At 43.4% G+C, this 27,582-nt stretch overlaps 2 protein-coding genes across 17 annotated transcripts in view; both read left to right on the top strand.

Annotated features, from left to right (window-relative positions):
- EFHD1 (EF-hand domain family member D1) overlaps window positions 1-2,781 on the top strand; it is a 41,420-nt gene extending 38,639 nt beyond the window's left edge. The window contains exon 4 of the mRNA XM_082690668.1: window positions 2,448-2,781. Within this exon, the coding sequence (XP_082546794.1) occupies window positions 2,448-2,582 (135 nt within the window). The 3' untranslated portion in view covers window positions 2,583-2,781. The remainder of the gene's footprint in view (window positions 1-2,447) is intronic.
- Window positions 2,782-16,228: 13,447 nt separating this feature from the next.
- GIGYF2 (GRB10 interacting GYF protein 2) overlaps window positions 16,229-27,582 on the top strand; it is a 150,688-nt gene continuing 139,334 nt past the window's right edge. For all 16 annotated transcript variants that reach the window (XM_082690613.1, XM_082690611.1, XM_082690609.1 and 13 more), the window contains exons 1-2: window positions 16,229-16,336; window positions 21,436-21,501. The gene's annotated coding sequence lies outside the window, so the exon portion shown is untranslated. The remainder of the gene's footprint in view (window positions 16,337-21,435; window positions 21,502-27,582) is intronic.

Here is a 27,582-nt window from a genome sequence, read left to right as displayed (position 1 = left end):
CCTGCTTCCCTTCCTCTCTCTCTGCCTGCCTCTCTGCCTACTTGTGATCTCTGTCTGTCAAATAAATAAAAAAAATCTTTAAAAAAAATACGAAAAGAGGGGCACCTGGATGGAGACAGTTAAGCATCTGACTCTTGATCTCAGCTCAGGTCTTGATCTTAGGGTCATGAGTTCAGGCTCCATGTTGAGCTCCATCCATGCTGGGCATGGACCTACTTAAAAAAAAATAATTAGGGGTGCCTGGGTGGCTTAGTTGGTTGAGCATCCTGCTCTTTTTTTTTTTTTTTTTAAGATTTTATTTATTTATTTGACAGAGAGAGATGACAAGCAGGCAGAGAGGCAGGCAGAGAGAGAGGAGGAAGCAGGCTCCCTGCTGAGCAGAGAGCCCGATGTGGGGCTCGATCCCAGGACCCTGAGCCGAAGGCAGCGGCTTAACCCACTGAGCCACCCAGGTGCCCCAGAGCATCCTGCTCTTGATTTCAGCTGAGGTCATGACCTCCGGGCTGTGGATGGGCCTGCATTGAGTTCTGTGCTGGGGGGGGGGGGGTAGGGAGTGGGGAGTCTGCTTCCTCTCTCCCTCTGCCCTCCTCCCCACTCACGTGCATGGTTACATTCTCTCTCTCTCTCTCAAATAAATAAATCTCTTAAAATATACATGAATCTTTTTAAAAAATAAAAATATGAAAAGAATGTGCTTAGTCAACATAATGGAATATTTTCCTCAATGTCAAGGCATTCTGTAAGCAGTAATATTAAATAATGTAGTGCAGGTACAGGAATGAAATCAGTGGAACAGGATAGAAAACAGTAAAAACAGACCTTCTTCATGTGGGAATTTAGTACATACAAAGATAATTTTCAAATCAGTGGGAAAATGATGGACTATTTGGTAAAAGGACATTGAGAAAATTGGCTCTCCACTTAGGAAAATGAGATAAAATCCTTCTAATTGATAATATTCCTTCACTAACATACAGTGTAGGTGACTTTAAGAGCTGAATGAGAAAGTAAAACCAGAAAAATAGGAGAGGAAAATGGGTTTAGAGCCCTGGAATATAGAAGACCTTAAACATGACTTAAGAGAGAAAAGCCTTGGGGAGCCTGGCTGGCTCAGTTAGTAGAACATGTGACTCTTGTTCTTGGGGTCTTGAGTTCAAGCCCCACCTTGGGTGTGGAGCCTGCTTAGAGGGAGAGATAGACAAAAGCCAAAATGGAAGTGGTTGAAGATTATGTTGATATCAAAATTTAAATATTCCCATGGCCTCAGATAACCTTGAAGTCAGACAAGCAAAAGACTAAGTAACTGAAAAATATGTAACAAGGGACTAAGTCTAAATTTTTTTTTAAAGATTTTATTTATTCATTTGACAGAGAGAAATCACAAGTAGATGGAGAGGCAGGCAGAGAGAGAGAGAGAGAGGAAAGCAGGCTCCCTGCTGAGCAGAAAGCCCGATGCGGGACTCGATCCCAGGACCCTGAGATCATGACCTGAGCCGAAGGCAGCGGCTTAACCCACTGAGCCACCCAGGCGCCCCCTAAGTCTAAATTTGTAAAGAATGGAGAAGTGGGAAACCCCAGGGATAGGGGTAATTCAGCAAAAAGGAAATAAAAGAAAGTGCCAGGTTTGTGGGTTTTTTCCCCTATCAGATTGGCAAACAGGAAAAAGGTTACTGATAAACGTTGGCGAGGCTGTGGGGAAATGAGTACTCAACATTCCATGATGGTGGGGGTGTAAATTGGAACAGCTACTTTGGAGAGCAATTTGGCAATCTTTACTAAAATAACGTGCACACCCAGTGCGTTTGGGAATTTTACCAAATTGATGAGAGACTAGTGGGGGGCGGGGGAGGAATCAGTTCCAGAATACAGGGTTTTAAGATGGATGTATCTGATCATGATATTATTACAGATAAAAGTTTAAAGAATTGACACTAAATCCCATTCACAACATCCCCCAAAACACATAATACTCGGAAGTCAATTCAGAATGATTGATCTATTGTAAAGGTATCCATTTGCCACTGGCACAATGAGGCAGTTGGAATCAGAATCCCAGCAGGGAGTTCATTGGTTTTGGTTTTGGTTTTCTCCCCCTAGAACAAAACAATATTATTGTGAAATGTAAGGTTGACATGGGAGTGGGTAATAGGCAGGATATGAAACAGTGTCCGGGAAAAGAAGTGAAGTAGAAAGACCAGCCCTGGCAGTAGAACCATGTATATAACACAGGGGCAGATGAAGGATGGCATCATCAGTAGTGGACTGAGAGAACTTGTGAAAACAAGTCTTTGCTCTGGGGGATGAGGGGGTCCTGCCCCGCAGCAGGACTGGGTTCCCGTGACACAGGGCTTTAGCCAGCTTGAGTTCTGTTAGATGAGCTGCTCCATCTCCCAAGTTTCTCCTCCTCTCCCTCAGTCTGTTGGTTTGTTTTTGCCATTTCTCTGCAGGTCCAAGCTTTGTCCTGTGCCAGTAAGTTTGAAGCTGAGCTAAAAGCCGAGCAAGATGAGCGGAAGCGGGAGGAGGAGAAGAGGAGGCTCCGCCAAGCTGCCTTCCGGGAGCTCAAGGCTGCTTTCAGCACATAGTCAAGTAACCTTGACCTCCATCCACACAGTGCCTCACAGATGCCCCTGAGAGAGCTGGCTGGGCACCCTCACCCCTGCCACTCCCACCCCTACCCAGCCTCCACACCCACCACCCAGTGCAAACTCCACAGCCTCATGGGGGGGCAGGAGAGGCTCTCATCCCTGTGTGGGAGGGGCTCCCACAGGGTCCCAGGGTCCTGGGATGAGCCAACTGGCCCCCTTGCTTCTCTTTCCTGCCCTCCTTCCTATGTAGCCAGATTGTGCCTCTACTTGGCAGTTTGTACTTTTTCCTTGTCCCTTTGCCACTTTGTATCAGAGAGTGTTAATTTGTGCAGATATTTCTTTCTTTGATGGTCCTCAGAGGAGATAGTCCCTGGAGGGCTCTGATGTTAATGTTACCCCCATTTTCTTGGGTGATTCTCTGCCCCTCTCCTCTCTGGGCCCCCCCCCCCTTTGTTTCTTATCCAACTTCCCTGTTTCCATTCTGAGCCTGATTCTGCCAGTTGCTTTTGCATCTTCTGTCTTTTGATGATGGTGAGGTTGAAGGCAAGCCAGGCTGGGCCACTGCCTGTCCCCTCTTCAACATGCTACTGAGGTGACAAAACAGTAGGAAAATAGAATATTCTGTTCCTTCCTATCACCTGTCTCCTGTCTCTTAGCATTCCCCACGGACCCACCCTCTTCAGTCCTCCTCCCTTCATGTCTTCTCATTTCAGCCTTTCCTCGTACTCTTAAATACTGTGCAACTTACCTGTAAGAATAGGAAAATAATCAGAAGTGATATTAATGCATAGAAGAATCCCTGTTAAGTCTGACTATGCAAATTCTAATCCAGCAGACCCCTACATTCCCAAGTGACAAATCCAGAGCTTTTCAAAATCCCAAGGTCATGACCATGCTCATCTGGCCAGTTTCCAGCTTTTGCTCCCAAGATGTCGAGGTGATGCTGTTCTTACCCCCCGTGCAAATTTTCATGTTAGGTGTTTTGGGGATGGCTCGCAAATACCAGGGGTTTGCTGTATTTTTACAAATACTTCCTAGTGTCATATTTATTACTTCTCTTTTGTAACTGCTGTCTTTACCACAGGAAAACATCTGCATTTCTACTTTACAGCTGTCTCTTTTTAAATAAACTGTGCAAGTGGACTTTGCCATCACAGCCATGTGCTTCTAGTCTTCTTCGATTTGGAGGGAGAGAGGAGGACACTTTTTGCAGGGGCCACACCCAGCCCAGGCTCCTGTTTGACACCAACTCCTGGGAGTAGAGTTAGAAGTGGTAACTAGAGGGATGCCTGGGTGGCTCAGTGGGTTAAGCATCTGCCTCCTGCTCAGGTCATGATCCCAGGGTGCTAGGATTGATTCCCACTTCGTGCTCCTTGCTCAGTGGGGAGCCTGCTTTTCCCTCTGCCTGCCACTTCCCCCTCTTGTGCTCTCTGTTCACTCACTCGCTCACTCTCTCTGACAAATAAATAATAAGATCTTTTTTAAAAAGGAGAAAAGGAGTGGTAACTAGAGAGTCAGCTTTCCTCAGGGGCATTCTATATACTGAGGTTGTGAGTCTGCGGCTCTTCCCCTTCTCATCACTGAGGACTCTCTCAGCCACAGGTAAAATCTGAAGCTTAATTTCTCTTGCTTCCTAGACCCCTTGAAACTCTGATGAGGGCCAATGAGCCCTCCCACCTTCCTATGTAGATTCTGGGGCATTTAGGGACCTGAGTAAGAACCTCTCTCCAAATAGAACACCCATAGCTCCCCAGGGAGGATCATTGCGGGTTTTTGGGTTGTTTTTTTTTTAAGATTTTATTTATTTATTTGATGGACAGAGATCACAAGTAGGCAGAGAGGCAGGCAGAGAAAGAGAGGAAGGGAAGCAGGCTTCCTGCTGAGCAGAGAGCCTGATGCCGGGCTTGATCCCAGGACCCTGGGATCATGACCTGAGCCGAAAGCAGAGGTTTTAAACCACTGAGCCACCCAGGTGCCCCGTCATTGCGGTTTTTGCCCAAAACCAAGACCTATGATTCTTTGGCATCATTTTTCCAGGTAGGGTCACCCTCCAGCCTCCCTACGTGAGGAAGTGGGCACAAAAAAGAGATGGAGACACTCTGACCATAACAATCCAGGAAACGTGCTTCTTGGCATTTTCTCAAACGAGCTGAGAACCTCTCTCTGTCTACACAAAATGTAGAATGTTTGCCATGAATGTTTCTAGCAGCTATTTCTTTTTTTTTTTTTAAAGATTTTATTTATTTTATTTATTTATTTGACAGAGAGAAATCACAAGTAGATGGAGAGGCAGGCAGAGAGAGAGGAAGGGAAGCAGGCTCCCTGCTGAGCAGCGAGCCCGATGCGGGACTCGATCCCAGGACCCTGAGATCATGACCTGAGCCGAAGGCAGCAGCTTAACCCACTGAGCCACCCAGGCGCCCTAGCAGCTATTTCTTAAAACTTGGGAGCATCCAAAATGCTTTCCAGTAGGTGAATGGATAAACTGGTCCATCAGTACAACGAGATACTAATTCAGCCATGAAAAGAAATACTAACAATGAAAAAACTGAGCTGTCAAGTCACAGAACGATGGAGGAAACCTAAAATGCATAGTGCTAAGTGAAAGAAGCCAGTCTGGGAAGTTTACACATGGTATGATTCCAACTATGACATCTGGAAAAGGAAACTACGAAAACTGAAGTTAAAAAGTCGGTTTGAGGGGTGCCTGGGTGGCTCAGTGGGTTAAGCCGCTGCCTTCGGCTCAGGTCATGATCTCGGGGTCCTGGGATCAAGTCCCGCATGGGGCTCTCTGCTCAGCAGGGAGCCTGCTTCCCTTCCTCTCTCTCTGCCTGCCTCTCCATCTACTTGTGATTTCTCTCTGTCAAATAAATAAATAAAATCTTTAAAAAAAAAAAAAAGTCAGTTTGAGGGATGCCTGGGCGGCCCAGTGGGTCAAAGCCTCTGCCTTCAGCTCAGGTCATGATCCTGGGGTCCTGGGATCGAGCCCCAAGTTGGGCTTTTCACTCGGCAGGGACCCTGCTTCCCTTCCTCTCTCTGCCTGCCTCTCTACCTTCTTGTCATCTCTGTCAAGTAAATAAATAAAATCTTAAAAAAAAAAAAGTCAGCTTGAGAGGGAAAGGGGGCAGGATGAATAGGTGGAACATGGGGGATTTTAGTGGTCCTGCAGTGATCCTGTAGTGGTCGTAACACATTTGTCAAAACACAATGCACAACACTAAAGAGCATGCCCTAATATAAACTATGGGTTTTACTTGATGATAAGATATTATTACGGCGCATCAGCTGTAACAAACATAGCACACTAATGCCAGGTGTTAGTAATGGGAAGGGGGAGGTGCAGGGAGAGAGATATATGGGAAGTTTATTTTCTCCCAAGTTCTGCAAATCTGAAACTGTGCCTGGGTGGCTCAGTGGGTTGAGTGATTGCCTTCAGCTCAAGGTCCTGGCGATCGAGTCCCTGTTCAGTATAATTACTTCAAACATCCATTGTCCTCTCTGGACAGCTAAGCCCATGTAAGAGCTAAAAACTTGTGACTGCAAATGATAGAAAATGTAACAGAGAAGAACTGAAGACAAAAAGAACAAATAAGGGGCGCTTGGTGGCTCAGTCGTTGGGCGTCTGCCTTCGGCTCAGGTCATGTTCCCAGGGTCCTGAGATCGAGCCCCACATCTGGCTCCCTGCTCCTTGGGAAGTGGGCTTCTCCCTCTCCCACTCCCCCTGCTTGTGTTCCTGCTCTTGCTCTCTCACTCTCTCTCTCTGTCAAATAAATACAATCTTAAAAAAAAAAAAAGGACATATAATTGGACCATGTAGCTGGAGACCAGGGGTAGGACTTATTTGCCCCACCTTGATCACAGAGTTCTCTAGATGTTGTTCTCTTCATGCCTCTCACCCACAGCTCCCACTTTTCCCCTCTGTGGCCATGGCCATGGCCTTCAATGGTTTTTTCCTGGGTCTCTGCCATGGCCTCCTGGCTGCTTTCCCTGCCCCCATTTGCCCAGACGGGCCACTCTGCAGTTAGGATAACATTGGTTTCTAACATCTCTACTTCAATTTTTGCTTCCCCCACTTTGGGGATCTAGTCCCTACTCACCTGTCCTGTCCCATTGCTTACCCCCTCCTCCCTTCCATCCCTCCTTCCAAACCGCTCTCCAGGTACACAGGATACCTAGTGGTTCCTAGAAAGTGGGGTTCCTGAGAGCTAGGCACGACTATTTCCTTCACCTGGCACTCCCTCCCTCCCTTCCCCTGGCAAAGGACTCATTGTTGATGACTCAGCTCAGGGATTATCTTCAGGAAGCTTTCCTGATGGCCCAGGCTAGGTGAGATGCCCCTTGGGGTTTGTTTCGTTTTTCCCTACTGTGCTCTTTATGACATTATGCAATACCCTTCTTTTCACTTCTCTTCCTCTTTGGACAATCAAATTGAAGGGCAGGAACTCTGCCTTACCCACCGAGGTAGACCTAGCATGCTGCCCGGCCCGTGACAGGCTCCTCTGCCTATTTGTTTCACAAGGACAAAGTGGGTTTGTCGCAGCAGAGATGGGTAAGGAGGACCTCTATCACTGATTCAGAGACCTTCTAAACACCCTGACCTGGAAGCCCGGCCTGAGGGAAGAGCTCTGAAAGTGAGGATAGTGGAGATGGTGGGGACATCCTTCTCAATGGAAAAGTGATGAGTCTACTCTCCAAAGGCCCTCCTTTGACTGAGCAATAGGGAAACCCAACAAATCGACAAACCAGTTCTCCCTCTGCCCTGGGGGCTGTGTGACGTAATGGGATTTGGAGTCAGATGGAAGCTAGTAGTTTAGCTTCTCTGATCCTCAGTCCTCCCCCTGTAAAACCCAGATGATGATCATTGACCTGGCCGATTCCAAGCCTGGTACTTATCAGTGCCCAGGACGTGATTGGCTCCCTCTCTGTCTTCCACCTCGTACAACTGCAATCCTGTTTCCTCCTGAGTCTTGGGCAAAGGATCCCAAGCCAGGGTGCCCAGTTCCGGTTGCTGCCTTGGCCCCAAGCGCAGGTGCCCTCTTTCTCGCTTCTCTGTTCTTTTGAGGCTTCTGACCCCACCAGCCTAGGGAGATTCCTGCTCACCTGCCACGCCCCCTGCAGCTGCCACTTGCTGAGCCCTCCAGGCTGGATTGCTGGATCACATGACCTGACATATGTGGCCTTGCCCCTGCTCAGATTTCTGCCTGCTGTCCTTGCCTGCCCACCAGACCAGATTCTGGCCACATCTCTGCCTGCGGGGCTGAATTATAGCAACAGTGGTTTCATAGACATCCTCAGGGTTCTGTGCTGGTGAGAGGTCCTGGGGGGCAACTTAGGGTTCTACAACTTAGGGAAGTGCTAAAGATAGACCTTTTCAGGGGTCAGTTTCCCCTACCCTGCATCCTTCCTGAAACCAGTCACTTTCCGTACTCCGTATCATGGGATTGATAGAGGTGCACAGCTGCTCTTGCCTTCTTGAAAGGCAACTTGGTAGACTGTTAACATTGAAAATTTTAGGAGCACCTGGGTGGCTCAGTCACTGAACTGTCTGTCTGCAGCTCATGATCCCAGCGTCCTGGAATCAGGCCACATGTTATCTTTTTTTTTTCTCTCTCTCTCTCTCTGTCAAATAAATAAATAAATCTTTTTAAAAAAAACCTTAAAATTGTATTTATCTTTGCTTTAATGAATCATTCCGTAACTTAGTAGCTTAACACAGTAATTAACATTTACCATCTCATGCAGTCTCTTGAGGGTCAGGAATTCAGAGGCAGTTTACCAGGTGGTTTGAGCGCAGCGTCTCTCTTGAGGCTGCAAAACATCAGTGGGAGGGGCAGTCATCTGAGGCTCATGAGGGGCTGGAGGATCCCCTTTTGAGAGGGCTCCATCATAGGGTTCCCAAGATGCTGCTACCTGTTGGTCAGAGGACTGAGTCACTTGCTACATGAACCTCTCCACCGGGCTGTTTGAATGTCCTCACAACATGGCAGCTGGCCTTCCTCAAACAGGGATACAAGAGACCAGAGATCAGCCACATTGTCTTGGCTCAGGTCATGATCCCGGGGTCATGGGATCAAGTCCCACATTGGGCTCCCTACTTAGCCAGATGCCTTCTCCCTCTCCTTCTCCCATGGTTTGTGTTTCCTCTCTTGCTGTCTATATGTCAAATAAATAATTAAAGCCTTTAAAAAAATAAAACACGGGCGCCTGGGTGGCTCAGTGGGTTGGGCTGCTGCCTTCGGCTCGGGTCATAATCTCGGGGTCCTGAGATCGAGTCCTGCATTGGGCTCTCTGCTCAGCGGGGAGCCTGCTTCCCTCTCTCTCTCTCTCTGCCTACCTCTCTGTCTATTTGTGATCTCTCTCTGTCAAATAAATAAATAAAATCTTTTAAATAAATAAATAAATAAATAATAAAAAAATAAAACGCAAAAAACCCTCTAGCTTCAGGGGCGCCTGGAGGCCCATTTGGTTGAGCATCTGCCTTCAGCTCAGGTTATGACGCCAGGGTCCTGGGATTGAGCCCCACATCGGGTTCCCTGCTCTGCAGGGAGAGAGAAACAGAGAGCCTGTTTCTCCCTCTGCCTGCAGCTCCCCTTGCTTGTGCCCTCTTTCTGTCAAATAAATAAGTAAATAAAATTAATCTTAAACCCCCAAAAACTTAGTTTCAGAAGTCACACTCTGGGGGTGCCTAGCTGGCTCAGTCGGTAGGGTATACAAGTTTTAAAAATATATATTTTATTTATTTTTTTACTTGACAGAGAGAGAGAGAGAGCACAAGCAGGGGGAGAGGGAGAAGAGGGCTCCCCTCCGAGCAGGGAGTACTATGTGTGGCTCACACCCAAGACTCTGGGATCGTGACCTGAGTGGAAGGTAGATGCTTAACCAATGCAACCATCCAGGCGCCCAAGCAGGGGTGTATTTAGAGTGATACTCATTACTGCCTTGCTTGTCATAGCAAAACTGCTGGAAACAATCAGGATGTCTATCAACAGGGGTCGATTAAGTGTATTATGGTACAGACATGTAAATGAACACAGCTAGGTAGTCATTTAAAACATGTGGAGGATGCCAGGGGGTACTGTTTCTTGGAAAAAGGTTAGGGTCAGAGCAGCAGGCATAGAGCTTTTGTTGTTTGTTTTACAAGAGAGATACAAAATCATGGTTCTGCCCACGCAGACTAAGGTGCATGAGGTCAGAGATCAAGTGGATTTGGGGCAACCATCATATTCTCAGCACTTGGTGGTGCTGAGAATGGAGAAGGACATCATATTTGTCTATGCATCCAAAGCTTTGGGGGAAGCCATACCCGAACGCGTGACCTCAGTAGGGGACAACCTGAGGGTCTTGAATAGGACTTGGGGGGATTTAAATTTTCTTCTTTATATGTGTTTGCATTCTAAAAATATAAAAACCATAAGCATGTATTGCTTTACTGCTATTTATAACGGTTAGTAAAAAAGAGACTGTCTGGCCACCATGAAACTGAGAAGGGCAGTTTGTACATCCGTGTGGGAACCCTCTGGGACAGCTGCAGTATGAAATCCTAAATATGCAAAAGAGTCAAGAGAAAACAGGAAAAAAAAACATTTTGGGACATGTTACGGGACATTTATGTGAAAGGATACATTTATTACATTCCAAGACAGTTTTTTATGATTTAATTTTCTTGGTATACATCTGAAGGTTAGAAATGAGAGTAGAATTTAAAATATGCAAGTACTTTTATAATAAAAATGTTTTCAAACATAAAAATGGATCTGTTTCCATAGTTATCTGAGCAGCATTTCCCTGACGTTTGCTCAGCTCTCTGGCCCTGTATCTTCCCCCACTCTCTTATGTGTGTTTTCTCTTTGGTTTTCAGTTATGAATGTAACAGTTTTAGTTAGGGTCCCAATCTGAGTGGCCATTGCTCTCTTCACCAACAAATCCATCCTCCCTTTTCATCCACTTCCAAACTTCTGCATCCTCCCTTCCCTCTCTCCTACTCTTTCCTTATATTCTATTCTCCTGCTCTGTAGACCATTCTACTCACCAAATTCAATGGCTGTTCCCCCCACCCCAGACTCCTTGACCATCTTGTAGATTGGGCCCTGCCAATCAATTTCTTCCTGCCTCTGTTCTGAGACTGGCTCCTGCTCCTAACCTGGTCCTACCTGTAACTTTTCTCTGCCACCAGCTGCGTGTTTTCCTCCCAAGAGTCTTTCTTATCTCCATATGTTTCCTTTCTGCAATTTGCTGGTTGTAGGTGATAACCCACAATTTCAAAGATCTCCTCTCTATGGAGGACTCTCAGATCTGTAGCTCAGACCCCTGAAACTTCAGTTGGGGCTGTTGTGGGGGGGAGCTACATGGACCACTCTTTGTAATCTAGGCTTCTTCACAGAACGGCAACCTCAGACCATTTGGATCTATTATCTGGGAGCTCTTTGCTTCAAAAGAGACTGTTTTAGCAAGTAAGGTAGAAGCTCTGTCACCTTTGTGATCTAGCATTGGAAGTCACCTCCTTTCACTTTTGCCATATTCTATCAGTTATATATAATAGCCCCAGGGGAAGGGAATTAGATTCTACCTCTAGAGAGGGTAGTGGCAAGGTTGGAGAGGGGTATATTGGATGGACAATATTGTTGTTGCCATTTTTAGAAAAATACAATCTATGGCAGTGGATCCACCAGTATTTGTTACATACTAAACTACTAAACTTGCTTCTGGTTAAACTCCGTACTCCTTCCCCCCTCCCCCCGTCCCCCAGTGATCTATTATTATTAACCTTCTCTGTTTCTATCAATGATACAACACGGGTGAAACTTTGTTATTTTCCTAACTAGAGTGGGTATCAGTCTACTGTTGTAACTTTAAAACCACTATTTCATGAAACATTGGAAAAACAGAATGAATACCAGGAGGGGAAGGCACCCTTCCTCAGAGTAGATAATCAAGAATTGATTTGATTCTAGGGGCGCCTGGGTGGCTCAGTGGTTTAAGCCTCTGCCTTCGGCTCAGGTCATGATCTCAGGGTCCTGGGATCGGGTCCCGCATCAGGCTCTCTACTCAGCAGGGGGCCTGCTTCCCTCTCTCTCTCTCTCTCTCTTTCTGCCTGCCCCACATCTACTTGTGATTTCTCTCTGTCAAATAAATAAATAAAATATTAAAAAAAAAAAGAATTGATTTGATTCTCTAGGTATTTACTGAGTGTCTACTGTATGCTAGGACAATGTCAGCTGCTGAGGATGTAAAGTCAATTACTCCTTCCCCGTCCTCCTCCCTCTCTTCTCTTCTTTTAGTTTTGGTTCCTGCTCTCTAGAAGCTTTTACTCTGGGGCTAAAAACATGGCTAAGATACTCTGAAAAACAGTTGCACAGTTTCTGATAAAGTTAAAAACACCACATAACCACTAATCCCATCCTGAGGTATTTATCCAAGTGAATTAAAAGCCTATGTTTGCACAAATACCTGCTTCTGAATATTTATAATGGCTTTATTAATAATCTTCCCAAACTGGAAACAACCCAAATGTCCCTCAGCCCGGGAATGGATAAGCAAATACATGGAATAAAATGCTACTCATGAAGAGAAGGAGAAGGAGGAGGAGGAGGAGAAGAAGGACAGAAAACATAACAGTGGTTTAGGGGCCAAGAGTGGGGGTTAGTGCTGACTACAATTGAGGGAACTCTAGTGGATGGTGGGACTATTTTGCACTTTAATTTTAGTGGTATTACACACACCTGTATGCATTTGTCAAAAGTTGCAGAATACCACTACAAATGCTAATTTTACTATATATAAATTATACCTTAATTATACATATATTTAAATTATATCTGACACATATAAATTATATATATAATAAAAATATATATAAAATTACAGACACTGGTGGCACATCATCAGAGAGGTGGAGGGAGCATGACAAGCTGGTTGGGGGCATGGGCTCAGTAATCAGCCTGGGCTAGAAAGTCCTGGTTGGAATTTAGAGGAAGTAAGGACTTCTTCCAGGTGCCTGGTTGGCTTTCTTAGTGCACCAAAGTGCCATCCTCAGGATTACAAGAGAGAATGAAAGTCTTTTTAAAGATTTTTGTTTATCTATTTGACAGAGAGAGACACAGTGAGAGAAGGAACACAAGCAGGGGAAGTGGGAGAGGGAGAAGCAGGCTTCCAGATGAGCAGAGAGCCTGATGCAGGTCTCAGTCCCAGGACCCTGAGATTATGACCTGCGCTGAAGGCAGACGCTTAACTATTGAGCCACCCAGGCGGCCGAGTATTGCTTTTTTTTTTCTTTTTCTTTTTCTTAAAAATAGCGGCTCAAGGGGCAAGGTCGGTGGTCTAAGGGAGGGGATTAAAAAAAGCTTCACAGAGGCAATAACATATGATTTAGACTTTTATTTATTTATTTTTTAAAAAATTTTATTTATTTACTTGACAGACAGAGATCACAAGTAGGCAGAGAGGCAGAGAGAGAGGAGGAAGCAGGCTCCCTGCTGAGCAGAGAGCCCGATATGGGGCTCGATGTGGGGCTCCATCCCAGGACCCTGGGATCATGACCTGAGCTGAAAGCAGAGGCTTAACCCACTGAGCCACCCAGGCGCCCCTGATTTAGGGTTTTAAAGATGAGCAGGAGTTATGCAGATTGGCAGCAAGCGGGGTAAGTGTTGGGAAAATCATTGTAACAAGAGGGAATAACACTAGCAAAGGTTAAAACAGAATGGCTTATTTGAGGACCTTTATTTTTTTATTTTTTATTTTTTTGCTTTTTTTATACCACTTTATTCCAACCTGAGCACCTCAATATAAAACTAAACACTGGTGAACTGTTTTCCTTACTAATTCTGAATTACTGTAAATGTACAAGTTCTGCTAGCAGTTCAACACTTAAATAGATTAAATCATTTCTGACACATGGTAGATTTCATATAATGAAAATACCTAAAACAATTAGTGCAATATACTGAACTGATCAAAATAAAATGAACTTTGGAAAACAAGCCTGCAAGATTGTTACTAACATACTGCAATACTTATGTTACAAATCACTCGTACATTGTTTATTATGGTTCTAGCCATGTAGGAACAACTGGAGCCCCTTCCTTTCAAAGGGAGAGAAAAGGAAAAATTAGCTGTTTTAGTAACTGTACATTTTTATACTTTTAAGGAACTCTTAAATATTACAGGAAAGTAATAAACATATATGGAGATTACAGTGCAGTACCCTATTTACAGTGCAGCTGAAGATCAAATGTAAAATAATCAAGTTTGAATGTACATAATTGTTAGTGCATTGACTATATCATAGGACCTTTATTTTAAAAAATATTTATTTATTTGTTTATTAGAGAGAGAGAGAGAGCCTGTGAGCGTGGGGGTGAGGGGAATGAGCAGAGGGACAAACAGATTCAATGCTGAGTGCAGAGCCTGATGGGGGCTCAATCCCATGACCTGAGCTGAAATCAAGAGTCGGATGCCTAGGGCACCTGGGTGGCTCAGTCAGTTAAGCATCTGCCTTCGGCTCAGGTCATGAACTCAGGGTCCTGGGATCGAGCCCCATGTTGGGCTCCCTGCTTAGCAGGGAGTCTGCTTCTCCCTCTCCCTTTGCCCCTCCCCCTGCTCATGTGCTCTCTCTCTTTAAATAAATAAATAAAATCTTAAAAAAAAAAAAGAGCAGGACGCCTAACTGACTGAGCCACCCAAGCATCCTTGAGGACCTTTAAATATGGGCATATCTGAAGCAGTAAGTTCAGGAGAAAAAGGAAGGGAAAGGGGATGATATGGGTCTAGAGTTCAGCAGAATGAGATTGTGAATGGTCCTTTTGAGATTCTGCATTTCTAACAAGCTTTGAAGTGATGCTAATGCTACTGGCTCATTGACCACATTTTAAGCATTGAGGACATAAAGATCAAGGGAATAAAGTACTGCAGAAAATAGGGAGTGGCCAGTCACATTGAAGAAGGGAAAGTACTATATCATGGTCAGAACTGAAAAACTCCAGAGATCAACTTGTAGGTTGAGGTATCTGAGAGCAAGCAAGAGAATAGAAGCCACAGTGGTGTGTTGATGATTGCTTGCCAGATATTGAAATTGGGTGAGTATAAACAACTCTTTTTCGTAGTTTGGGTTTGAAAGGGAAGAGAGAGGTAGGGAGGTCGTTGGTGGGGGAATTGTAGTTTTTACTATTAACTTTCAAAATGGAAGACATTTGAATATTTTATTTTTTACTTTTTTTAAGGTTTTTTTTTTTTTTTTTTTTTTTTAATTTGAAGAGAGATCACAAGTAGGCAGAGAGGCAGGCGGAGAGAGGGGGGAACCAGGTTCCCCACTGAGCAGAGAGCCCGATGTGTGGCTTCATCCCAGGATCCTGAGATCATGACCTGAGCAAAAGGCAGAGGCTTAACCCACTGAGTCACCCAGGTGCTCTTATTTTCAACTTTTTAGAGTAAGCTCTATGTCCAAAATGGAGGTTGCATTTACAACCCCCGAGATCAAAAGTGGCATGCTCTACCAATTGAACCAGCCAGGCACCCCAACTTTTGAGTATTTAAAAAAACTGAGCCTACGGTCGCCTGGGTGGCTCAGTGGGTTAAAGCCTCTGCTTTCGGCCAGGGTCATGATCCTGGGATGGAGCCCCACATCGGGCTTCTCTGCTCAGTGGGGAACCTGGTTCTCCCTCTCTTTCTGCCTGCCTCTCTGCCTACCCGTGATCTCTGTCTGCCAAAAAAATAAATAAAATCTTTAAAAAAATACAAAAACAAAACTGAGCCTGTGTGACTAAGTCAGTTAAGCCGAGGGACTCTTGATCTTAGCTCAAGTCTCAATCTGAGGGTCATGAGTTCGATCACCTTCTTGGGCTCCAGTGTGGAGCCTACTTAAAAAAAAAAAAGCTGTTGAGAAGGATCTTGTGAAAAGGGGAGAGGGTTGGATACACAAGAAGAATAGGACAAACTGAGAAAGGTTGTGTTGTCAGATATAGAAGTAAAAATATACGATGCCCAGTTAAATCCGAATTTCAGAAAAACAACGAATAACTTTTCAACCCATGTCCCATGTCCCCAGTATTTCTAGTGTCTTGTATCTTATCTGGCAGCCCTCAGAAGGGAGATTTTTAGGCAAAAGGGTTATAGCCCTTGATACAGTACCAGAAGGGGGTTGGAGCTGTATGGTCCTTCTCAGCTGTCCTATTTCAAGACTCTAGAATGAGATCCCAGTTCTACCAGAACCGTTAACAAGTAGAGACACTTTCAATTTCAGCTTTCGTCGTTTCCCTCTTTTCCCTAGGATGGTAAACGGGCAGGAAAATGCTGGGTGAAAAAGTTCTAGTGTTGAAGATCAGCTCGTAATTGATGAAGAGCTTTTTGAACAGCGAAAGGGATCTGGATTGGGTGCATAGGACGGTGAGTCACAGGGCGTCTGGCCAGAGTCCAACTCTGGACACCAACTCTACTCAACTCAAGGGCAGGCAGGGAGCCCCATCCCAGGCACCCATAGGCGCCTGCGCCCTGCTGCGGCCCCGCCCTCTCCCAGCCTGGCATCCGGGGCTCGGGTAGGGGCGTGTCCGGGGAATAGGGGCGGAAGGCAGCGGAAAGGAAGGATGTCGTGGGAGGCTGGAAGAGCGGGTAGGGAGGCGAGGCGGGGCGGGGGCGGAGCAAGGGGCGTGACGGAGCGGGCGCGCTGTCACGTGATGTGCGTGGCGACGTGTCGGCCATCTTGTGTTGTTGAGGCTGAGGACTGACTTGGGTTCTGAGAGACTCCCTGTCCCGGACCGCAGGTAATCAGCCACTCCGTCTTACTCCCTTGCCCGGCTCCGCTCCGCGCCCCAACTCAGCGGTCTCCCACCACCCCACACGGAGCCGTCAGGGCCTCCCACCCACGCTCGCGTCCTCGCCGCTCCGGCCTGACCCGGCCCAGCCGCATGGACACCCACAGGCCGCCCCGGCAGTGGCCGCGGTCGGCTCGGGCGTCAGGCGAGGGGACAGGTCAGGTGCGGGGCCGGAGGGAGCCTCCTCCCTGGCGGGGGACATGCCGGGCCCGGGCGCGTCTCGGCCGCCTAACCGGGGAGCCCCCTCCTCCAGGGCCCGTTGGCATCGCAGGGGGAGTCGAGGAGGGGAAGAGGGTGGTGGGGTGGGCAGTGTCAGGCCGATTTGCTCAGGGCCAGAGGGTTTGCCTTCTGCTACCTGCTTCTCGGGCCGGCCACCCGCGCAGCCCGGGGTGTCCGGGGTAACAGCTGCTTCGGCCGGACAGCTGCTTCGGCCGGCCCTCCTCCCCACACCTGGCCTCCGGGAGGTGCGCCTTTGCCTTCCTGACCGAGCGTCTGCACTGGGGAGACTCCTTCATGGCGAAAGGACTGGGTCTGGACCAGGCCTGAGACAAGGTGGAGTCATGATCTGAACCTGGGACCGAGGTCGGGAAAGTCGAGCCCGAGGCAGCTTTGGAACCCGAACATTCACGTCAGGTTGAAATGGACATTAGCAGTTTCCCACGAAGCACTTTGAATACTTCAGTTCTGTGACTGAAACATAAATCAGATTTATGTTTTCTACCACAGAAGGGTGTATGAAAGAAGCAGCTTGTATGATCGTGTTTGGGAAGCAATAACGTTGATCTGCATTTATGTAGCTCTGTGTTTTTGTTTTTTTCCTTTCCCTTAAAGTCAGAGCACTTAAGCACACCTAGTTTCTCTGTAAGGAAGGTAAGTATTCCAATTAAACTTAGAAGAAATTGAGGATGGGGTGAAAACCTGTGAACAGGTTTCTTACCCAGTGTTCCGTATCTTGAATTTTAGGCGGATTGGATTCCCAGTATTATGTTCGGGGAAGACATTCTCTCCTGTAGTGTTTCCTTTTTAGAATCTAATGACTTCTTAGATTTAAAACAATTTTCTCTTGTCTTTCGTTTTGGTACATTAACTTTCATCCATCTAATATTTGCAGTTCTAGCCTTACAGAGTTTGCCCATTTTGGTTAGAGCATAAATGTGTTCTGTCTTTCATTGATGATTTTATGTGTTTTACCAATTAGTGTGCCAGATTTTGGAGTGCTCAAACTGGATGGAATATGTACTTTTCTGTTGCATCAGATGTTGACACCGGTAGAGGACACCAGGAAAAAAATTTAGAAGTTGCGGGTATCTGGAAAAATGTCACACAGTTCTTTACATTTAACACCAAGAAGTACACTGGTAATGGTGGTGATTTATAGGAAAAGAAATGGTTTTACACCTTATCTATACTTGACAGAGCGTTTTAGAGTTCAAGGCTGAGGATGCAGAAGGGACTATGTACTTCCATGCATTCCATGCATTCATTCATTCATTCATTTATGTGACAACTGTTGAAACTATTACACGGTTGGGTGCTGGGAACAAAACAGACCAAAAATTCCTTTCTCAGTGGAACTGATTTCTACACAAGTAAAACCTTAGGTGAAATATATAGTGTTGTGGTAAATGATGTGGGGAAAAAAATGAGACAGGGGAATAAGATTATAGGGATTTGGGGGTTAATTTGGGGGTGGTGGTGTTAATTTTAAGTAGAGAGCTCTGGGAAGGCTGTATAGAGAAGCTTATGTTTGAGGAAGGACCTGATACTGGTTGAGGAGCTATTCCTGTAGCTATATGGAGAAGGAATGCTCCAGGCTAGGAAAGCTAGGGCAAAGATACTGAGGCAAAAACTGAGGTGGGAGCAGGTCAGGTGCTGGGGAAAATATGGAGGCTAGCTTGAAAATATGTGTACCCTACTCATGGGAACTAAGATGAGAGGGGTTATTCAGTTATTTAGTCAGGGACTTAGAAATTTTTTCTGCACCTCTTGTGACTGTTAGAAAGGGAGATCAGATTCTGGAGATTTAGGCCAGTATGCCCAGATCCTCTTCTTTCTGTATGACACACATTCCACCCCAGTTTGGAAAAATTCGGGCTGTTCATATAACATATCTCAGAAAATTGTCATGAAATATCGTTGTTAAACTTTTTAAATGAGATGGATGATAAACTGCCTAAAAGAATTGTTTTCAAAGAAGGGACTCTTTGGAATACTTCTGAATATTTGAAAATGTAAGGAAATTAATTTGCTTTGAAGTTTAGACACACCATTAAGAAATATAACCTGAAGAATGATTGCATCATCAAATTAATTTACATTGTTCTTAATCTGATTAATAAGAATTGAGAATTTCTCTTAATTCTGTTCTGCCCAGCTGAGTTTAAATTTCTCAGGGTCTCTTTCACTAATTTGTTTGTATGTCTTTTGTAACATTTTACATCTGTAGAACTTTTTGTGCTGAGTTATTTCTCCACTTTTACTTTTCAGATTCGTTCTCCAATTCTTTGATACCTAATAGGCTTTTTTCTATGGAAAGAAATTTTTTTCCGATTCCCCTCCAGCTTATCTCCATATGCTTATTACTGAGCTTTCAAAAATGTTTTCTTTCGTTTTAATTCACCTGAGGAATTTAATATCTTGGTTTTGAAATGCTTTTGCTGGTGAGTCAAGTTGCATATATGAAAAATAATTTGTCATAGCTTGCTTGAAACTCATGAGAAGAGAGGAATTACAGCTTCAGGGTGTGAGTGGAGCTCCTTGTCTAAAAGGAGACATAGCAGTGATAGGGATGAAGTGGTATCTTAACGAATTGCCTTTTTCCTTCTTGTTCCTTCATTGAATTTTTGAAATGACATTTCCGTATTCTTTGATGTCGTATCAGCTCATTCGTTCTCATGACTCTGCATTTTCATACTTCATGTGTCTTTTTGTGTGTGTATGTGTTGACTTTCACACTGGAAGATGACACTGCTGATAGTGATTGTTGTCTGGAAGGACCTTTGGATGAAAAGATTATTCCTGTCCCTTTTACCCTTGTCATTCTAAAAAAGATCTTTGATTTGTGCAATTTTCAAAGACTGACTTGATTTGTAGTTCTCCATTATCTCTTGCTAATTAAATTTTCAGTACTTTATGTTTTATTCTATTTCTTATAGATTATAGTGGGACCAGTCTCATTAGGTTGAATCTACAGCCTATGTTGGTGTTAATCCGGGTATCTTAGAGGCAAGTTAAGTGTCCATTTTCCTTTAGCAGTTTGAATTGCCTTAACGTTATTTGGTCATCGTTGTAAAACTCTGAACCCAAACCTTTTTTTCCCCTTTTAACCCTCCTAGGATTTTATGGTGATAAAGTCCTAGGATTTTCACTCATTTTTAATGTCTTGAAAAGCTTCATTTTTTAAAATATAAGTAGATTTTCACTCCATAGGCAAGCTTACTTACAGAGTCCTAATATTTCTTCTCCTGATTAGCATTTTTTCATTTTTTATGAAGGCGACTGAGAAATATAGTAGATTAATTAATTATACAGGAATGCAGAATGATACCTTTGTTGAATTGCCCATGTATATGTGTATATACACACACACATATATGAATATATATGCACACACATATATGTGTGTGTATATATATATATATATTTTTTTTTAAGATTTTATTTATTTATTTAACAGAGAGACACACACAGAGAGAGGGAACACAAGTAGGAGGAGTGGGAGAGGGAGAAGCAGGCTCCCCACCGAGCAGGGAGCCTGATGTGGGGCTCGATCCCAGGACCCTGAGATCATGACCCGAGCTGAAGGTAGATGCTTAACCGACTAAGCCACCCAGGTGCCCCGAGTGTGTATATATTTTTAAGTAAGCTCTGTGCCCAACTTGGGGCTTGAACTCATGACCCCAAGATCAAGAGTCACAGTGTGTTCTACCAACTGAGCCAGCCAGGCACCCTGAATTGCTCATAATTTTTTGTGTGAGGTTGAGGGAGGAGATGGAGGAGGTTTGAAAAACCTCCCTTAAGTGGCCACAATTAAGTTTATAAAAATATTTTCAATCTGTTATGTACCTATCTGCTTCAGGTAATTAAAGTATACAATATTATATTTTCTTGTTAACCACAGAGTTTCATTAACTACAAAGAACTTGAACTTAATTTATATGTGTAATGGGGGATACTCTTGAGCTTGTTCTCTTGAGTTAGGCCTAGAGAACTTTATTACCTAGTTCTTCCCCTCTTTTCCTTTGCCTGCCCTTATAAGAATAGACTTAAGTGCATGAAGTTGATTGGCTTTTTGGACATTATAATAACATGGCTGCTTTTTTTGAAAAATTAAATCAAAAGGCAGACTTGGCTTACAGTGCTTTTTTGCTGTTAATAAAATTATCAACTTTAATTTGTAATTATTGTTTTTTGACTCATAGCAGCATTCAAAGCATTATTTGATTTTATCTGAGAAACCACTTGAAGCTACTGTTTCAGTCCACTCCTTGTCACTTGAAATATCAATGTCCTGTGGATTTTTAAGATGCTGTCTCAGTAGAGCCTTAAAAGAAGTTGTGATTTTTGCATCGGAAAGCACACCTGGAGCTTTCCTCCTTGGGCATTTTGGCAGTGGTTATATTTCTTGGGGTCCCTGATTATTTGCATAGGATACAACCTGTATTACTGTGTTGCTGGCTGTCATTTTTTTCTATCAGGTATGCTTAAAAATTAATACCAAAGCCCTGTAATGTGGTTTTGAATGAAAACCCTAAGTAATCACTTTCCTAAACCCTGTATTTCCTAAACCCTCATTTGTTAGCTTCATCTGAATCACTTAGAACTTTTGTTAAAAACGTGTTTTTTAGTCCCATCCCAGAGCTACTGAGAGAAAACCTTTAAAAATGTTAGGAAAGTGGCAGTTTATAAGCACATAACGTTGATTCTAATATTATAACCAGATTTGGAACTTTTCCTGTAAAACTATTCATGATAAGAAATTATGTTCTTAAAGTTTTCTAAGAGATTGATTCTTGGGTCAATTATTTTAATACTTTTCTTATTTACAGTGTTAAAAGGACCTGAACAAAATCTGCTCACACCTCCTGCTGTGAACCAGCAGAACTTTTGAACAGGTGAGTGTTGAAGGGAAGCACAGAGCTGAGGGCTTATATAGACATAATTTTTGCATTTAACATTTCAGGGGTTTTTGCCCTATGTATTTTCCTGAGGTTATAGATAGTGATAAAAACAACTTCTCAGGTACTGCTCAGATTTTTTATGAACCGTAAGAATAATCATGCCCTTTCTGCACTGATCCTGGTATGGAATTTTTGTCTTAAACTGTTGTAATGATTTTCTGATGGTGTGAAACAGGAAAAAGAATGCTTTGGGGTCAGGAAAAAGGAGGTATCTTAAAGAACCCTAGGACTGTTGGCTTTCGTGAGGGACACAAACCAGAAACTGGAAAACATTCAGGAGCCAAGACAGTCTGGATAGTACTTAACTCTCTGCTGGTTAGTCATTGTCCTCTCTTGTCTCTTTTTAGCCTGCTTTTATTGTCTTTTCACAAACTGGCCTTTTTCTGCTTTAACACATGGGAAGAAAATCACCACTTTATTCCTGGAGCCACATATGAACTCAAGCTTTAGTGCCACTAGCCAGCTGGTTACTAGCTCATTGCCCATGTTTCAGATTCCTGGGAGAGAAAACTTGATTGGTTGAAATTTGTTCAGTTCTCTATTATTGGTCCAGTTAGTATGGCCTTAGGGTTGGAGTCTAGAGATACAAATGTAGTTGAAAAATCTCACTTCTATGAGTGGATGCAGGTCTCAGAGAAGTTGTAGTGCTGGCTCTTCTAGGTAGAAACCCACAGAACCTTCTGGATGTTTTTCCTTTCCTAGAAAAATTTCTTGTAGTTAGGTTGGCAGTTTCAGTTAATATGTCCTGAAGAGTTCAAGTATATGCTTATCTTTTGGTCAGTGAGGCCTAGTAGGTCTCACTGAGCATTCTTGTTTGAACTTTCTAGTGCAATATTTTAACAAATGTTTTTGATTTAGGGGTTCAGAGGAGTGTTTGTGATAAAAGTTTAGCAAATGAACATAAGAAAGTGAGAGACTTGGTTTTTGGAAAAATTCATTGATTATTTTTTATTGATCACTTTTATAAATTTTAATTTCTGGGTACTTTTTATAGTATTAAGCACCCTGGAGTATTCGGAAGCCATGGAGAGTTTGAAGACTGGGTCTTTCTTTCTTTCTTTCTTTTCTTTTTTCCTTCCTTCCTTCCCTCCTTCCTTCCTTCCTCCCCTCCTTCCTTCCTTCCTTGATTCCATTTGTTTATTTGAGAGAGCGAGAGAGAGCACAAGCAGGGGGAGCAGCAGAGGGAGAGGGAGAAGCAGACTCCCCGATGATCAGAGAGCCCGATGCGGGGCTTGATCCCAGGACCCTAGGATCATGACCTGAGTGGAAAGCAGATCCCCAACTGTCTAAGCCATCCAGGCGCCCAAGGGTGGGCCTTCCTACATGTGAACATGTATTCACATTATTTGAATTATAGCAGGGATTTTTCACTGTTGAGAAAGAATCAGTGAGATATAGTATAAACTTTTGTATTGACGTGTTTTTGTATTCTAGAATTACTAGGTAATACTGAAGTTTTTTTTAATGGAGCATTTTGAAGCCCTGTTTATTTTTGTTTATAGCTTGTATGTACTTGGTGATATCTAATTTTTTTTTATGACTTAAATCTTGTTAGTGTGTTGGTATATTGAGATTTTTGATGCAAAGCCTAGAGATTACTAATAAAAGTTATGTATTATAGAGTATGTATCCAATGACAGGCCATGGATGTGACTTCTTCTGATACTTTTTTTCAGCCAGGGTTTCTTTAGCAGATTGCAGCTGAGTTCATTTTTAAGGTAGAATAGTCTTCTCTTATATTGTATGTTTTCTTTAATTTGGATTTTGAGGTAAGGTATATTCAGGCTAATTGAGTTAAGGCTTTTTGCGGTTTAAAAAGATTTCCACACAATCTGTGTAAAACTTCCACAGGCTCTGGAGATTCCTCTTTGAAAAACATTGGCTTGGGGCGCCTGGGTGGCTCAGTGGATTAAGCCGCTGCCTTCGGCTCAGGTCATGATCTCAGGGTCCTGGGATCGGGTCCCGCATCGAGCTCTCTGCTCGGCAGGGAGCTTGCTTCCCTCTCTCTCTCTCTCTGGCTGCCTCTCTGTCTACTTGTGATTTCTCTCTGTCAAATAAATAAATCTTAAAAAAAAAAAAGAAAAGAAAAGAAAAACATTGGCATGTTGATGAGATTATCAAATGACATGGTAATGTTTGTGGTGTTGTAATTTTTTCCGGAATAGTTTATCAGTTGCTAATTTTGTTGTTCTTTCACCAAAAGGGGAAAAACTAGAAATGTTTACATATTGTTCAGAAGCTATGGAGAGAATGACAGTTAACAGCTTTTCTTCTTACTGTGATATCGTGGCCAGTATGTTCTTTGGGAACAAAGCTCCTTTTATTCAAGTTGTCCTGGCCCTGGAGAAAGTCTTGGGGACTCTGGTCTCTTCTGTATTGGTTCTTTGGTTGTGGTTACTGACAGGAATTGGCAGAGGTGCTGTCCTGGAACTTTCTCATCGGTAAATCATGGCTCAGGCCTTGAAGGCATGGTCACATCCAGGGGCTCTCATGATTAGCTCCTTGAGAATTGAGGTGATACTGTCCAAACCATGGTCAGTTGAGGGACTGGATATGAGGCCATCCTGTAGATCAGTGGGTCAGAGAGCTTTACTTTATGTTTTGTAATCTGACACTATTCTTTAGTCTTTGAAACTATTTCTACCATTTTTTTTTTTAAGATTTTATTTATTTGACACAGAGAAAGAGAGAGCCTGTACAAGCAGGGGGGCTGGCATGCAGAAGGAGAAATTGGCTCCCTGCTGAGCAGGAAGCCCTATACAGGACTCTGTCCATCCTAGAACCCTGGGATCATGACCTGAGCCAGAGGCAGACGCTTAAGGGACTGAGCCATCCCAGGGGTCCCTCCGCCATTGTTAATGAAGTTTCTGATAGTATTTTAGGAGGATCGGTTCTCTTCCCTACCTGGAGGGCTTACTATATTGCTTAATTGAGTGATGCAGAAGGTTAGAAGTTGAAGAATAGTGGAACAGAGTGGGAGATTGGGAAAAGGAGAAAAAGTGACTTCCACAAAATTAATTCCTCTGAAACTTGGAAATAGAGGAAAAAGGAAAATGTAATCAAGCAGTATGGAGCACTGTATCATTACTTAGTTAAAAGTTTGTAGCCTTTTAAAGCATTGTAATGGGGACGCCTGGGTGGCTCAGTTATTAACATCTGCCTTCAACTACCATAATGATCCCAGGTGCCTGGGATAAAGCCCCACATCAAAACCCCGCAACCTGGTCCCTGCTCAGCAGGAAGCCTGCTTTCTCTCTCTCCCACTCCTCCTGCTTCTGTTCCCTCTCTTGCTGTCTCTCTCTGTCAAATAAATAAATAAAATCTTAAAAAGGGCAGTGAAATGTAGGTTTAATTTTCTGTTAATTTATTACTTGTAACTTGAGGTAAATAAGGTAACCTCTTGTAGCCTTATTTCCCTTATCTGTAAAGTATATCCTATAGTGGTTGTGAGTTAAGAGTCTAAATGCCCTGTGTAATGCCTGGCACCCAGTAAATAGGCTCTCAATAGATGGTAGCTTTTATGATTGTTATTGCTATGTAAATAGGTACATTTTGATTATAAAATTTCATCTTTGTAATCTGAATAGAGACATCAGCGAGTTTTCTTTGTAAGTCTTTTTTGTTTTGTTCTCCAGCCAACAAATATTTGAATAGCTACTTTGTGATGAGTCCTGGGCTAGCCATAGTGGTGAGCAAAACACACAAGGACCTATCTTCATGTGGCTTATAGCCCAGTGGCAGAGTCAATCAGAAAATGATATAAGTAAATTTCAAAATGTGAAAAGTCTCTCTGTCCTTGGAAAAGATACATTTATTTTTATTTTTTGGAGGGGGATACATTTTTGAGACCTAGATACTTTTTAAGTAAGTGTTGCATTTTGAATGTTGGTGTTCTTGTTGTCAGTGGTATTTTATGCCCCTTGATAATGCTTTTCAGGATATGTATGTTTGTCCTAAGTTAATTTATATATTTCTTTTGTCTTTTTTTTTTTTTTCCCTTTTTCTCTGAGATAGGGATTCTCAACTTTTTGCTCTTAGGTCTTCTTTATCCTTTTATTTTTTATTTTAAAAAAGATTTTATTTATTTATTTGACAGAGATCACAAGTAGGCAGAGAGGCAGGCAGAGAGAGAGAGGAGAAAGCAGAGAGCCCAATGCGGGGCTCGATCCCAGGACCCTGGGATCATGACCTAAGCCGAAGGCAGAGGCTTTAATTCACTGAGCCACCCAGGCGTCCCTCCTTTATCCTTTTAAAAGGTAGAGTACCCCAGAGAGCTTTTGACTTTAGTTTTGTGTGTCTGTATTATGTTGAAAAATTTAAAATGATTTCTTCATTTAAAAGTAACGGTAATCTCTTTACATGTTAACATAAATATATTTTTATTTTTATTAAAGATTTTATTTATTTATTTGACAGAGGGAGACACAGCGAAAGAGGGAACCCAAGCAGGGCGTAGAGGCAGAGGGAGAAGCAGGCTTCCTGCTAGCAGGGAGCCCAGTGTGGGGCTCTAGCTCTGTCCCAGGACCCTGGGATCCCAACCCAAGCCAAAAGCAGGCGCTTAACTGAGCTACCCAGGCGCCCTTATAAATATATTTTTAATGAAAAACACCCATTTAAAAAAAAAGTATTTATTTATTTATCAGAGAGAGAGCGCGCGCGCGCGCACACAGGCAGGCAGAATGGCAGGCAGAGGGAGAAGCAGGCTCCCTTCGAGCTAAGAGCCTGATGTGGGACTCTATCCCAGGGTGCTGGGATCATGACCTGGGATCATAACCGACTGAGCCACTCAGGCATCCCCAAAACACCCATTTTCTAAAATATTTTTAAGTTTGGTGAAAAGAGTATCATGGCTTTACAAACTTGGAAGGCAGCTGAATTCTTTTTTTAAAGATTTTATTTATTTGACAGAGAGAGATTACAAGTAGGCAGAGAGGCAGGCAGAGAGAGAGCAGGAAGCAGGCTCCCTGCTGAGCAGAGAACCAGATGGGGGACTCTATCCCAGGACCTTGAGATCATGACCTGAGCCGAAGGCAGCGGCTTAATCCACTGAGCCACCCAGGCGCCCCAAAGGCAGCTGAATTCTTGTATCTGCTTCTGTGTTCAGTCAGTTGATGTTTATTACTTTGGTTGAAGTATAGGAAGGACATTCATCCTCACAGAAATATGTATTTAGTTGGAAAAGGGGGGAATATTTTAGGAGCTTTTCCAGTAATTGCAGATACTCTTTGTACACCAAAATTGGACAGGTAGTAGTTTTTAAAGGTTAGTTGCAACATGAAATTTGAATTATATCAATGCACCTTTTATATTTTGTTACATTAAAAAGCAATGGTCTGTTTCCCACCTTAAAGGAATATTTTATATAACACAATATCAAAAAATGCATTCATATAAATCATTACTCATCAGGAAAGCCTTTAGTTATTGGGAAAGTCTTCAGTACTGGAAAACCCATCAAACTCATGGTGGTGAATAGTTTTCCAAAATTCCGAAAAGCTCAAATTTTATTATTGGCAACAAGTATAATATTTTTTGTTTTTGTTTTGTTTTTGAAGTGACAGTGTCAATTTGTTCATTTTTGAAAAAATACCTGCTAAATACTGGGGTCTGGGTGTCATTTTCTCTTCGACTGCTTTGCATGATCAGTGCAGTGCCAGCACTGAAAAGTGCAAATAATATCTTAGTATTGTTAAAATAATAGTTTTGACATCATGAATACCTTGAATGAGTTTCAGAAGACTTTACCTTGAATTGCTACTCTTGGAAATGGAACAGTTTTCAATGTCCTATTTACATATGATACATAGGGTTTATTTTTATTTGTTATTATTATTTTTTTAAATTTATTTGACAGAGAGCACAAGTAAGCAGAGGGGCAGGCAGAGAGAGTGGGGGAAGCAGGCTCCCCGCCAAGCAGAGAGCCTGACTCGGGGCTCGATCCCAGGAACCTGAGGTCATGACCTGAGCCGAAGGCAGAGGCCCAACCCACTGAGCCACCCAGGTGCCCCTAGTTTT

This window comes from Mustela nivalis (genome assembly GCF_964662115.1).
Source record: "Mustela nivalis genome assembly, chromosome: 11".
Taxonomy (NCBI): Eukaryota; Metazoa; Chordata; class Mammalia; order Carnivora; family Mustelidae; genus Mustela; species Mustela nivalis.
The sequence above is the reverse complement of the archived record's forward strand: the minus strand, read 5'-3'. Positions and strand labels throughout refer to the sequence as shown.